The 13,721-nt window shown below is 42.7% G+C and overlaps 1 protein-coding gene across 2 annotated transcripts in view; it reads right to left on the bottom strand.

The window, feature by feature from the left end:
• The window catches only part of LOC125456948 (RCC1 and BTB domain-containing protein 2-like), a 50,424-nt gene extending 44,753 nt beyond the window's left edge, over positions 1 to 5,671 (bottom strand). Inside the window, exons 1-2 of one of the 2 annotated variants that reach the window (XM_048540581.2) lie at positions 5,437 to 5,671; positions 463 to 632 (exon numbers count right to left, since the gene is read on the bottom strand). In XM_048540581.2, the coding sequence (XP_048396538.1) occupies positions 463 to 588 (126 nt within the window). In that variant the 5' untranslated portion in view covers positions 589 to 632; positions 5,437 to 5,671. The remainder of the gene's footprint in view (positions 1 to 462; positions 633 to 5,436) is intronic. The other variant, XM_048540580.2, reaches the window with a different exon arrangement.
• Positions 5,672 to 13,721: the final 8,050 nt, after the last annotated feature.

Raw genomic sequence — 13,721 nt, 5'->3', positions numbered from 1 at the left:
ATTTCCATTTTACAGTCACAGCATTACTGCAAATGTTTTATTAACTGGCACCTTTGGGACCAGGAGTTCACAGGTTGATCAAATTTTCTGGTTGATCAAGAAGACCAAACTGTATAAAAACACACAATAAGTAACAGAAACACAATGCAGAGGGTATACATCACTGTTGTACTTTATTTACGTATAAATTAAATAATAATGCAATTTTGCCTTAAATAAAACTTACCAACAGAAAGCCTTCTCATTTGCACCCTCAGCTGACATCAGAGACTGTGATGATACAGTAAACTTTCGCTATTTCAGGTATATAATTTTTGCCAGTTTATAGAGACTGCTGATTCATTGGGTGCCAGTTAAAACAAAGTTTGCTTACTTAAAAGGAAACATCTTTTCATGTCAATTTTGTGTCAATAATTAAGAATCAGGGAGTGTGACTTGAAATTGCTAAAGAAAGGATATTACCTCATCATTTTCTGTGACATACAAGGTCTCATTGCCAGATGTGCCAAAGACACAAGCCAGACGAATTGAACGGATGTCTTGTGGCGGAAGCAAGGCAAATACTGGCCACTTCCCAACATCCACCATGACAAGACACTCAGTGCAGGACTATACAGAGCGACAATGAAGACCTGGAAAGATCCAAAGTAACAGAAATAAATTAATCATATCTGTGCTCTTATTTTCAATTCATGATGAAACTATAAATTTGGAGGTGAAAAAAAAACTATCTACTGCTTAGTTGCAGGTTTGTTTCCCTATCTGTTGAGTTTCCCTAATGCAGCTTTACTAAGTGGAGAGAGGTTCAGATGGGGTGGGGTGCTATCCTCACAGGTGGGAATACAGAGTGCAATAGGGTCATTCCAAATTCCTTCTGGTGGGTAGGTTCACTAAAACACTGGTAGAAACCTGGTAGATTTCAACAACCTGCTTCAAATTGTGTATAATTGGGAAGATAAGAAGAAATAAATTTAAAAATGCAATTTGGATAATAGCTTATGAAAACATACAATTCAAATTTCATTTAAGTCTACTTTGATTAGGACAGACTTTTAGACATTTGCAGACAAATAACATGAGGGAGAAAAGATAACTGTACAAAATCTATCAATACATAGATTTATGAAACCTCTTAAAACATTTAAATTCTTTTTCATCTCTTCTAAACTTCCTGATCTATAAAACACATTTACAAATGTACTGGAAGCCCACAAATCCTAGGGACCATTTTAATTTGCTCTCCTCACAAATACCATCTAAAGGAGTGTTATGTGACGGGATTTAGCTCCTGCATGCCCGTTCCAGTGCCTCAGACAAAAAAAAGGGTAGTTTATTATGAACTTCACACATAGGAATGGCCTCTGCACTCAAACTAACTGAAGAATAACAAAACTTCTATTTCAAGATCCCAACATGTCCCAAAGGTCTTTGAGACCAAGGAAGTATTTTTGAAGTATAATTACAATTATACTTTAGGTTGGTTAACTCAGCTGGCTAGAGTGTGGTGCAAATGACACACGGGTCATGGGTTCGATCTCAATGCTGACCAAGTTGGCAGGATTCCAGCCACAAATTGAGGTTGCATCTGCTCCTTCATGTGGCTAGAGTAAGTAAAGTCGCTAGAGCTGGTGAGTTCTTTTTGAGTCCTGCTAATATTAATCCTTCAAACAACATTACTTTAAAACATGTGTGTAGCTGGAGGAACACAGCAGGCTAGGCAGCTTCAGAGGAGCAGCTGACGAAATGTCCTCTGATGCTGCCTGGCCTGCTGTGTTCCTCCATCTCCACACTTTTTATTATCTCTGACTGCAACATCTGCAGGTCTTGTTATCTCTCGCTTCAAAAAAAAGGTTGTTTATCTCATGATTTGTAAATACTGTTGTTGTTGTTTGTGCAAATTGGATGTCAAGTTTCATAGAATCCCTATAGTGTGGGGACAGGCGATTTTTGGCCCAACAGGTCCACACCGCCCCTCTGAACAGCATCCCACCCACACCCATTTCCCCTAACCCTACATTTCTCCATGTCTAACCCACCCAACATAACATCCCTGGGCAGTATAGGCAATTTTAGCATGGCCAATCCACCTACCCTGCACACCTTTGGACTGTGGGAGGAAATTGGAGTCTATGTTTGGGAAGTTAAAACCTGATTACAACCTTATTATTCCTGCAGCTATCTGCCATCTCCTTACATATTTGCCCCTCAATTTCCCACTGACTATTGAGGAGCTTACAGTACAATCCCATCTCAAAGTGATCGTCCCTTCCTTATTTCTCTATTCCAGCCATATACTTCACTGGACAATCTCCCAGGAATAATCACAGTACTGGCGTGCTGTTTCCCCAGTCAAAAACACCACTTCCCCTCCTCTCTTGCCTCCCCTTCTAGCGTTCCTCTAGCATCTGTACGCTGGAACATTGAGCGACGGACAGGTCTGGCAGCTCAGTCATGTTTCAGTAATATCTACGATCCCCCAGTCTCACGTTCCCATCCATCCTGAGTTCATCTGCCTTACCTGTCAGGCCCTTTACATTGAAATAATTGTAGTTTAATTCATCAGTTTAATTCCTTGCTGAGCTGTTGCCTGGCTTATCTATTTAGCTATGTTCCCTTTAACTTCTGCATCAGTCTCAACCTTCTCTCGTCTCACTAGTGCTTATGGTACCACACCATTGGCAGACTAGTTTATAACCCTCCAGAGCAGTGCTAGAAAATCTCCCCGGCAGGATACTGAAGCCTCCCTTTCAGGTGCAACCCCTCGCTCTTGTACAGGGTACTTCTGCCCCAGAAAAAATCCTAACGGTCCAAAAATCTGAATCCTTGCCCCCGGAACCAGTCCCTCAGCAACGTATTCATCTGCCCTATCCCCCTTTTCCCTCTCTCACTTGCATATGGCACTAGGAGTAATCTAGAGATTACTAGCCTTGAAGTCTTGTTTTTTAACCTCCTGCCTAACTCCCTATATTCATTTTGCAGGGCTTCATCCCTTCTTCTACCTATGTTGTTGGTACCAATGTGTACAAAGACCTCTGGCTGCTCATGCTCTCCTTTGAGAGTTTGCTGCAACCACTCCAAAAATGTCTTTGACCCTGGCACCAGAGAGGCAACACACCATCCTGGAGCCTCATTCACGGCCACAGAAACGCTGTCTGTGCCTTGACTAGAAAGTCCCTTATCACAACTGCTCGCTTGCACCTTGCCATATCCTGCTTTACTGCAGAACCAGTCGTGGTGCCAAAATACCAGGCTCCTGCTGCTGTTTTCCCCCACAACAGTATCCAAAATAGTACACTTATTTGAGAGGGGGATAGCCACAGAAGACTCTTGCACTACCTGCGTACCTCTCCTGGCAGTCTCCCGTCTATCTGCATGAATTTGCAGTGTGACCACCTCCCTGAAACTACAATCTATCACATTCTGTGCCTCATGAATGCTTTTCAGTGTGTCCAACTGCTGCACCAACCAATCCATTTGGTCTTAGAGGAGGTGTAGACAGACACACTTCCTGCAGATGTAGTCGCCAGGGAATCTTGACCACTCGCTAATCTTACACTTTGGACAGGAGGAGCATACCACTCCACTGATTGTCATCTCTGCCCTTTTAATAACTACCCAACATAGTAGAAACGAACAAGATCTTACCCTGCCATTACCTTATTGCTGCTCACCCTCCTCAACCAAGGCTAGTGTTCATCTAGGCCCACTATTAGATTTAACCCGCAGCACCTCGACCCCAAGGCTTGCAAAAATGGTCAAAAAAAAGACAGTAATGCCTCCCTCCCATTGCATCTATTTCTGGTCACCACATTTGGGGAAAGTGGTTAGGGTCCTTGACAAAGCATAGAGATTTAACAGAATGGTTCTAAGGATATGTTCTAAGAACTTTAACTACAAGGCTATGTTGGAGAAGCTGAGGTTGTTGCCTGACAGCAAGAAAGATTTGATAGAAGCGTACAAGGCTATGACAGGTTTAGGTAAAGCACATAAAGAAAAGCTGTTCTCATTAGGTGACAGTACAAAGGCTAAGGAATATAGATTTTAAGATTTTGGATAAGCAGTGCATGGTATGAAATTGTGGTCGTGTCAGAAAACCTCTCAGCATCTCCTTGATCATAGAACATTTCTGTGATGCAATATCTGAAATGTGATGTTTAAAGAGGAGATGAGATGTGATGTACTTTGGTCGGATGAACATTGAAAGATGATTCAAATTAGGGAGTACAATTCTATAATGAGTTCAGGAGAGAAAAGGGGCCTGGATAGTATGTGTGCGCAGATCATTGAAGGTTGCAGGACAGCTGGGAGGAGCAGTTAATAAAACAGTGTGTTTTTGACTCTATCAATGGGGCAAGATGGTGATGTTGAACTTGTACAAACTGCTTGTTAGACTTCAGCTGGTCTATTATGTAGAATTGTAGATGCCACATTGTACGAAAGATGTAAGCACGCTGAAGAGAGTGTGGAAGCAACTTACAAGAATGGCGCCAGGAATGACAAACTTCAGTTCAGGACATGTTGAAGAAATTGGGATTATTCTCCTTCAAGAGAAAACTGAGTGGGTATTTGATAGAGTTCTTTGACACCGTGAGCAGACTGGACACAGTTGTTAGGAGACATTTCCAGTCGTAAAAGCAAAAAGAAGAAGGGGGCATACATTTAAAGTGCTGCACAAAGGAAATATTTCTCACAGCAAGCAGTTAGGGTATGGAATGTACTGCCTTGAAATGTAGTGAAGGCAGGTTCATATGTTGCATTTAAGACAGTACATGATGATGCAGATATACACACCATTCTCTAATTGAGGAACAATAATAAGTATCCAAAAAGCATCAAACTACAGGATTTTGTCTACTGAGAAGCATACTCAAACAGTATCCCAAAAGCCCTGCATCCAATCATTTAGCTACAATCACGATTCTATTACCAGACAAAACCATTAATCGTCAAGAAAGATGTTTTTTTGAGGGTTAGGAGATAAGCTTACTTTGGATTTCTTTTTTGAGGGAGGTTGCTAGTTATCTCCACTTTAAAATTTTTCAAGGATATAGTGCTACTACTTCGAAAAACACTAGCATTTGACCATTGCCATATTCAGCCATGGCCAAATATGAGCGGAGCCTGCATTCTATACTTGGCATACATTCTAGAACACACTGGCAGCTGCGCGGAGGCTAGACATGTCCTGGTGATCTTTATCACTTATTCCTGGTGATCTTAGTAAGCTTTTAATGTATGAAGAAAATATTAGGACAGGTAGAAATTCTCAACCACACAGTAATAATAACTTCTGCCGATTACAATATGAACAGAATATTTATGCTTCTGAAAGCTCTTTTATGGAAGCCTATACTGTATCTTTACTAAGCAGATTGAGCAAAAGATTTTTTTTTTGTCAGCCAGAGGAATTGTACATCCCGCATTTACAAAACTTACATTTGGACCACGTAAACAAACAAGCTTCAGACAGGCCCAAAAGCGTTTATCGACTCGATTACTCTTCCTGTTTCCAAGGCTATACCAATCGAGTGTCCTGTGAAACTGCAGAGACCAATCAGGGTCCAAGAGCCGCCCTCACGCGCCGGGTTTGGAATGCTACCGCGTTGAGCCGAGCGCTCGAATCCTAACTGTCACTGTCTCGAGACGAACAGCCAGCGACATGTCCATGCTGAAGGACTGACGGATCAGCGGCTTCGAGGGGCAGTGCATGAGGCGACAGCAACATCCGCCACCGTCAGCGACGCTGGAGCAGCGGCAGGGAGCCTGACTTTTTAAGACAAGAGCATGACCATTGTATTACACGCGATTCAAAACAGGAGGGTCGTGCTGCTCAACTCAGAGGTGTAACAAATCCCTCAAGAGAGTTGGAAAGAGGCCACCTCAGCGCCAGGGATAAACATACCGTGGCTGGGTTGCAATACGGATATAAATTTGACGTGACAGTAAATTCTGCTTCTTACTTTTTTAGCGTGAATTACTTATTACATCTCAGAACGATTTTCGACTAGTTGCACCAACCGCTTACTTTATCTCCCACACTGCTGCTAAACGACTGTACTGCTCATTTGACATGAAAAATAGATGTGAAGGAATAACCTCCAATTAAATATTGGGAAAGCAGATGGAGTAAGCACAATTGCAAGAAATGCCCTTCGATCAGAAGATATAGGATACACATGGGTGGAGATAAGAAATAACTAGGTGAGGAAGGCACTGCTAGGAATAATCTATTGGTCCCAAACAATAACTGTGCAGTGGAACGGAAAATAAATAAGAAGATGATGAGGGATTGTCAAAAAGGCAGTGCAATGATTGTGGGTAACCTAAAACGGTGACCATACGTGGTGGAATTTAGCATTCAATTTCAGAGTGCAAAACTGCTAAGTAGAAATAGGGTTTTTCTGAGGAAGGGTCTAGGCCCGAAATGTCAGCCTTCCTGCTCCTCTGATGCTGCTTGGCCTGCTGTATTCATCCAGCTCTACACCTTGTTATCTTAAACACAAATGAATCCAGGCAGAGCTAGCTGGTCTGGACAGGAATTCAGGTTTAAAAATAAGTTTGACGAACAACCGCAGGCATTAAGCAAAGTAGTTCATGGCTCACAGTAAGTATATATCCCATTGAGGACGAAGGAATCTTGGCATAAGCCAACTATGGTTCACCAGGGAAGTTAAGGATAACATCAACGTGAAAGAAAAATGCGTGCAATATGTCAATGCTCAGTAATAAACCAGAGGATTGCCGTTTTGCACCTACACCTTATGTAAAGGACAGAGTCACCATGACCTGTTTGAAATCTCCCATCTAGATCTCCCAGTCCTCTCCTACTCACTATGATCTCTGATTGCTTCTTATGACTGTCATCATTCCCTCAGTTATCCAGTACAATGAAGCCATCCCTCGAGTTGCTTGGCATGCCCAGGACTCCATGATCTACCCCTGATAAGTCCTCTGACCATTACAGGCCAAATCCCCAGGATTGACCATTGCCAACTCCCAAACCTGTTTGGTAGAACATCCCTGACTGACCGTTTCACCGTCCTTCAACTGACATCTCCGTAGTGTCCCTTCTGATATACCTGTAATCCTGACAGTTTCACTTGAATTCCTGGGCTGCAAAGACACTGATCTCCAGATTCTCTTAGAAACAAGCATCGTATTGACAGCGACAATCCGGTTGTAATGTAAGTTAATTATGTGGAGCCTGCTAATGACTTATTTCGCCCTTGACCCCATTAAAGACTGATCTCCTTTGACTTTCACACCTTGTGTGTTTCAAGCAAAGGGCAATGTATTTACTGCATAAATTGCTGATACATGCGACAGCTCTGATATTGACATAGCATGGTGTAGCAAAGTGACATGTCCACCCTCTATCCGATTGAAGATTGATTGTTCAGTGTTCCACAATGTCATTAGCTGCCAGCCTCTCACATCATGCTAAAAAGCAAAGCAGATCACAACATCTGATAGCCTGTAAGTCAGTGCTGACATTGGTTAGTGTGCACTAAGAAAGTAATGTGAAGTAAACAGTCTGACAGGAACCAAGTAAGTGAAATGCGTGAACATGAAGAAACGACTGAGTTATAAGATGTGTTTGTTTGTGTCAGTGTCAAAGCATCCTGTACAGCTGCATTTCCCTGCACCCAAAGCAACCTGGTAGAGGTGTGCAAGTCATAAGTGTCCAAAGTGCTGTCCGGGAGCAAGCATGATGTTGTGCTGAGGCCGCTGGTTTATTGATGCTGACTTGTATGGGTGAAGAGTCAAGGAGAATGGTGGCCATGGTGAATGAGGGGCATTGTTCTGGAAGAAGCTGTTGCATGATAACCAGGAGAAGCATTCAGAAAGCAGCAGCTGCCAGATATCTGCTCTAATTTATATGTCAGGAATTTTTCCATCTAGTTTCTCAGTGGAGCACTGGTAAAACAGGAAAAAATAGTGCAGTTTGGAATTTTAATGAGACAAATGCATGGAAATAAGGGAGTTAACACTCAAAGTTGAGATTCTGAAGTCGCTTTTTGAGTTTTGAGCTAATAATCAGACAAGCCTTTCTTGAAGTCGAAAATCTTGGGAATTATTTATCATTGTATTTTCCCACTTTTCTCACCATTGCTTTTGCTAGGAAGTGTAAGATTCTGCCCAAGGTTTCAGCCAAGCATACCATATGACGACAGAAAATTTAGTGAGGCCCTTCTTCCTCCACGTCCGCATCAAAACAGAGTGATTAGCTACCAACATCTGCCCTGCTGTCACCTCCGTAATACATACAGACAGGCATGTTCGTTTAATCAGCCTCTTTCATTCCACACAGTTCAGCTATCTTGGGAAATCAGAAGCAAAATACAGCAGGTACGACAGCCTGATTTGGTCTGTGAGTGAGTCACCAACCCTATTCTCCCGTTACTGTTACCTAATTAAAAAAAAATCACACTTTACTAACATTTTTGTTAAAACTTACAGTTCTAATAAAGTCAATTCCTCTACATCCAACTGGAATAAACTGATTCTAGAATGAAATAAAACCAGGAGTGGCTGGAAAGCTCAGCAGATCTGGCAGCATCTGTAAAGAGAAAACAGAGTTAATGTTTTGGGTCCGGTAACCCTTCTTCAGATCTGATTTCTCTTCATAGATGCTGCCAGACCAGGTGAGCTTTTACAGCGTCTTCTGTTTTTGTTTCTGATTTAGAGGATCCTCAGTTCTTTCGGTTTCTGGGATTAAACTGTTTCAGACTGTATTAAGTAATAGTTATAAAGGTTACAGCTTCACTAATTTACCTCTTCCTCACACCCTCCATCACCAATCAAGATGTAAGAACAACTTCTCCTCAGGCTCCAGTTAATTTTTTCAGATCAAATGGCATGTTGACCCACCATTCTATTTTTCAGTGCACACCAGGTTCCAATATGGGCTAAGGCACTGAAACTCACATTGGTAAGTTGCCTAATGAAAACCAAAAGAACTGCGGATGCTGTAAATCAGGAACAAAAACAAAGTTACTTGAAAAGTTCACCAGGTCTGGCAGCATCTGTAAAGAAAAAAACAGAGTTAACTTTTCGGGTCCTGAGGAAGGGACACCGGATCCGAAATGTTAACTCTGTTTTCTTCCTTCACAGATGCTGCCAGACCTGCTGAGCTTTTCAAGCAACTTTGTTTTTAAAGTAAGTTGCATACATGACTTATCTAAATGATCTTGAAATGAAGAAAGTAAATTCCAGGAATCACACCACAGAAGGTTAGATTGGATCCATTAGAAAGATTAAATGGGAGAAGGATAAAATGGGGAAAGAGTAAATCAATGACTCACACATTGAATTTGTTAATGGTGTGAACATCGAGCAGGACTGGATGCTCTGATTCGCAGTCCTTCCGCTTACTCTGTAAGCCTATTTGCAGTCACTTCACAGTTTGGGATCTGCTGGCTTACAGTGGGCACAATGTAATTAAGTTCTTGATAACAAAATAGTTTTATTAAACCATGAAGTCCCAGAAGTGAATTTTAACGAATGGTGATTGGTGGAATGGGGAGCTGGTAACACTCTCAGTGACCACTATTTGATAGTACACTAACTGATCACTCAATAGACCAGTAGCTGACCATTCAATATTACACTCGTTGATTGGCCAAGAACAGACTGGATTACTTTCTGAAAGTAAATTGGCAGTTTGCTCAATAACACATTGGCTGTCTTCCACATAGTGCTGACAGCATGTCTGATGCAGCTTAAGGACTGGCCTTCATTGGCATCAGTTTGGCAGGATGTGACTGGTACAAGAATGTCCATCGGGCAGTTCACTGCATTGTGCTGGTGAAAAGAATTGTTAAGTGTAGCAAGTCAGGTTAGTTTAGAACATCACAGAATCAAGTAAAAAAGCTGCAAGGAAACATAAGTGTAAAGTACTTTTGTCCATGCAATTAAAAAGGAGAATATATTCAAATACACTTTTGCCTGTTTATACATTTCTGCTTAACATTACAATACATACTAATCAATAATTAATAATAAATATTAATCACTTGGAGGCAGGAAGCCTATGTACACTAGCCAAATTTGGAGGTGACACAAAAATAACGGGAAAGAAAGGTTATGAGAGGGATACAAACAGTTTATACTTTAATTAAGTGAGCAAAAGTTGGCAAATGGAGTATAAGGTGGGAAAATGCTCATTTTGGAAGGTTGAACAGACTATTAGCTAAATGGAGAAAAAGTGCAGAATACTGCAACCCTGGACTTGGGAGTACTTGTACATGGAACACAGTAAGCTAGCACACAGGTGGAATGTTGGCTCGTACTTCAAGAATATAAGGGCAAACAAGCCTTACTGCAACTGTACAAGGTGCTGGGGAGATCACATCCAGAGTGCTGTGAACAGTTTTGGTCCCCTGTTTAAGGAAAGATGTCATTTCATTGGAAGCAGTTCTGTGAAGTTTCACTCGGATGATCCCTGTTAAATAGGGATTGTCCTATGAGCAAAAGCAAAACAAGTTGGGTCTCTACTCACTGGAGTTTAGAAAAATGACAGGTGATCTCATTAAAGCATAAGATTCTTAAAGGGCTTGACAAGGTAAGTACTGAGAAGATGTTTCTTCTCTTGGTAGAGTCATGCACCAGAGGGCATAGTCTCAGAATAAAAGGGAGCCAATTTAAGACTGAAATGAGGAGGGATTTCTTCTCTCAGAGGGTTGAAAATCTTTGGAACTAGATTCTTGATTAGAGAAATAGATTCTTGATCAGTCAGTGAATCACGGGTTACAGGGAAAGGGTAAGGAAGTGGACATGAGGAACATCAGATCAGCCATGATCCTTTTGAATGGCATAGCAGGTCTGAGGGCTGAATGGCCCTCTCCTATTTCATATGATCTTGTGCTGATGGGTGCCAAACAAGTGTGTTTGCAGAGTAGATGCCATGCAGGGCTCAGGGTAGGTGTATGTGAGCGATGGAGAATGATGCTTGCAGTAATGAGAGAAGGAGAACTTGAGCCTTTCTGAGAGCAGAATGCAGAAACAGAAATAGTGTGTGAGGTAGCAGTGAGAATATGGTTGCTCTTATTCTGGCCAAGTTGAGAAGGCCAATACTGGACATTCTTCCACATGGCTCATTCCACACTGACCCAGGTGATTACCTCAGACCAGGGTGGCAGTTCTGATGGTATGGCCTCCACTCTGTCTCTACTCTGGACAATTCCAAACATCAGAACCTCAAAAAACATGTCCACAAATCAGGATGTCAATTTCTCTTATCTGCCAAATCTAGAACAAATGTTATGAACCGTGTTGGGCATTTCTGGACTGACAGTGCTTGTTCAGTTATATATTGGCCATTTAAACATGATGAGGGTGTCAGGGACACCAGTCTCTTCTAGGATATCCTGGCCATGGTGAGTTATTTTGGATACAGTGAGCAGTAATTTCAGGCTTGAGAGGTGTTAGGGTATGGAATAGGTAGCAGTTAGTGATGCAGGTTTGGGACAACAGAGCAAGAAAACCTGCCAGGCCTCATGGAAGGAAACCCTCCAAGAAACTCAAAAAATTGGCACTTATCTAAACGAATATCCATAAAATAAAGCCTGAAATGGGGAGGCAATGGCCTAGTGGTATTATCACTGGGCTGTTAATCCAGAGACCCAAATGGTGTTCTGGGGACCCAGGTTCAAATCCCGCCAGGGCAGATGATGGAATTTGAATTCAGTAAAATATCTGGAATTCAGAATATAATGACCATGAAACCATTGCTGTTTGTTGGGAAAAACCCATCTGATGCACTAATGTCCTTTAGGGAAGGAAACTGCCATCCTTACATGGTCTGGCCTACATGTGACTCTAGACCCACAGCAATGTGATTGACTCTAAACTGCCCTTGGGCAATTAGGGATGGGCAGCGACACCCTCACCCCTTAAATGAATAAGGGAAAAAAAACTTCATGGGAGCTTATTTAAAAAAGCTAGTATATGAATTAAATATAGCTAAAAAGCAACATAAGGCAGAGTTTTCCCATTTTCAGTTAAAGTGCTTTGTGGAGTTAGATAAATGGCATTCAGTCTGCATTAGCTCAAAGTGACTTTTCTCAATCAATCTTCTACTCTTTATCTCAGGCATTCATACTGGCGTAGCACGGTGCTGGACCCTGGCAATTCCATCCCCTGATAACAAAGTGTGGAGCTGGATGAACACAGCAGGCCAAGCAGCATCTTAGGAGCACAAAAGCTGACGCTTCGGGCCTAGACCCTTCATCAGAAAAGGGGGAGGGGTAGAGGGTTCTGAAATAAATAGGGAGAGTGGGGGAGGCAGATCGAAGATTGATAGAGGAGAAGGTAGGTGGAGAGGAGACAGACAAGTTAAAGAGGCGGGGACAGAGTCAGTAGAGGTGAGTGTAGGTTGGGAGGGGATAGGTCAGTCCAGAGAGGACGGACAGGTTAGATTAGATTCCCTACAGTGTGGAAACAGGCCCTTTGGCCCAACAAGTCCACACTGCCCCTTGAAGCATCCCACCCAGACCCATCCCCCTATAACCCACACACCCTTGAACACTATGGGCAATTTCCCATGGCCAATCCACCTAGCCTGTGCATCTTGGACTGTGGGAGGAAACCCACGCAGACACAGGGAGAATGTGCAAACTCCCCACAGACAGTCACCTGAGGCTGGAATTGAACCCGGGTCCCTGGTGATGTGAGGCTGTAGTGCTAACCACTGAGCCACCGTGCTGCCCATATTAAAGTGTATATGATTAGATTAGATTCCCCACAGTGTGGAAACAGGCCCTTCGGCCCAACAAGTCCACACCGCACCTTGCAGCATCCCACCCAGACTCATCCCCGTATAACCCACACACCCCCTGAAGGGAGCAGCTTGAGGTTAGTAGGTAGGCAATGGGGGTGCGTCTTGACATGGGAGGAGGGGATAGATGAGAGGAAGAACAGGTCAGGGAGGCAGGGACGAGCTGGGCTGGTTTTGGGATGCAGTAATGAGAGGGAGATTTTGAAGCTTGTGAAATCCACAGTGATACCATTGGGCTGCAGTGTTCCCAAGCGGAATATGAGTTGCTGTTCCTGCAACCTTTGGGTAGCATCATTGCGGCACTGCAGGAGGCCCAGGATGGACATGTCGTCTAAGGAATGGGAGGGGAAGTTGAACTGGTTCACGACTGGGAGATGCAGTTGTTTATTGCGAACCGAGCGTAGGTATTCTACACAGTGGTCCCCAAGCCTCCACTTGGTTTCCCCGATGTAGAGGAGGCCACAACGGGTACAGTGGATGCAGATTCAATTCCATCCCCTTGACTGCTCAGTGCTTCCTACTGTGACAAGCTGGTTGCATGTGCTAAAAAAATGTAACAAGTTACCAGCGTCTAACTGAAAGGTCATGGAAGCTGGTGGCAATGCAGCCTGCAAGAATATTATTGAGAAAAAGGTTGGGTGTTGGCTGGAACAAGCATTTGACAAGTTGCAGCCATCAAATGCCCATTGCGATTTGCATGTCAGGAATTTGAGCCATCTGCTTTCATAAAAGAAGAGAGTTCAAAGTTGCATATAAGTAAGGCCAAGAAGTAACCATTCAATGCAAGAATCTGAAGTTACCATTTAAGGTATGAAGTTAAAATTACACAAATGTTTTTATTGTTCTTCCTATATTTATCATTGCTGTTGCCACACACCAGGGAAGTGAAAGTTTGTACTCTCCAGGACGTAAACATAAGAAAACCAATACCAGAGAGGAAGCA

Source organism: Stegostoma tigrinum, chromosome 12, assembly GCF_030684315.1.
Source record: "Stegostoma tigrinum isolate sSteTig4 chromosome 12, sSteTig4.hap1, whole genome shotgun sequence".
NCBI classification, from domain to species: domain Eukaryota; kingdom Metazoa; phylum Chordata; class Chondrichthyes; order Orectolobiformes; family Stegostomatidae; genus Stegostoma; species Stegostoma tigrinum.
Note: the sequence above shows the minus strand (reverse complement) of the source record. Positions and strands in the feature narration are given on the sequence as shown.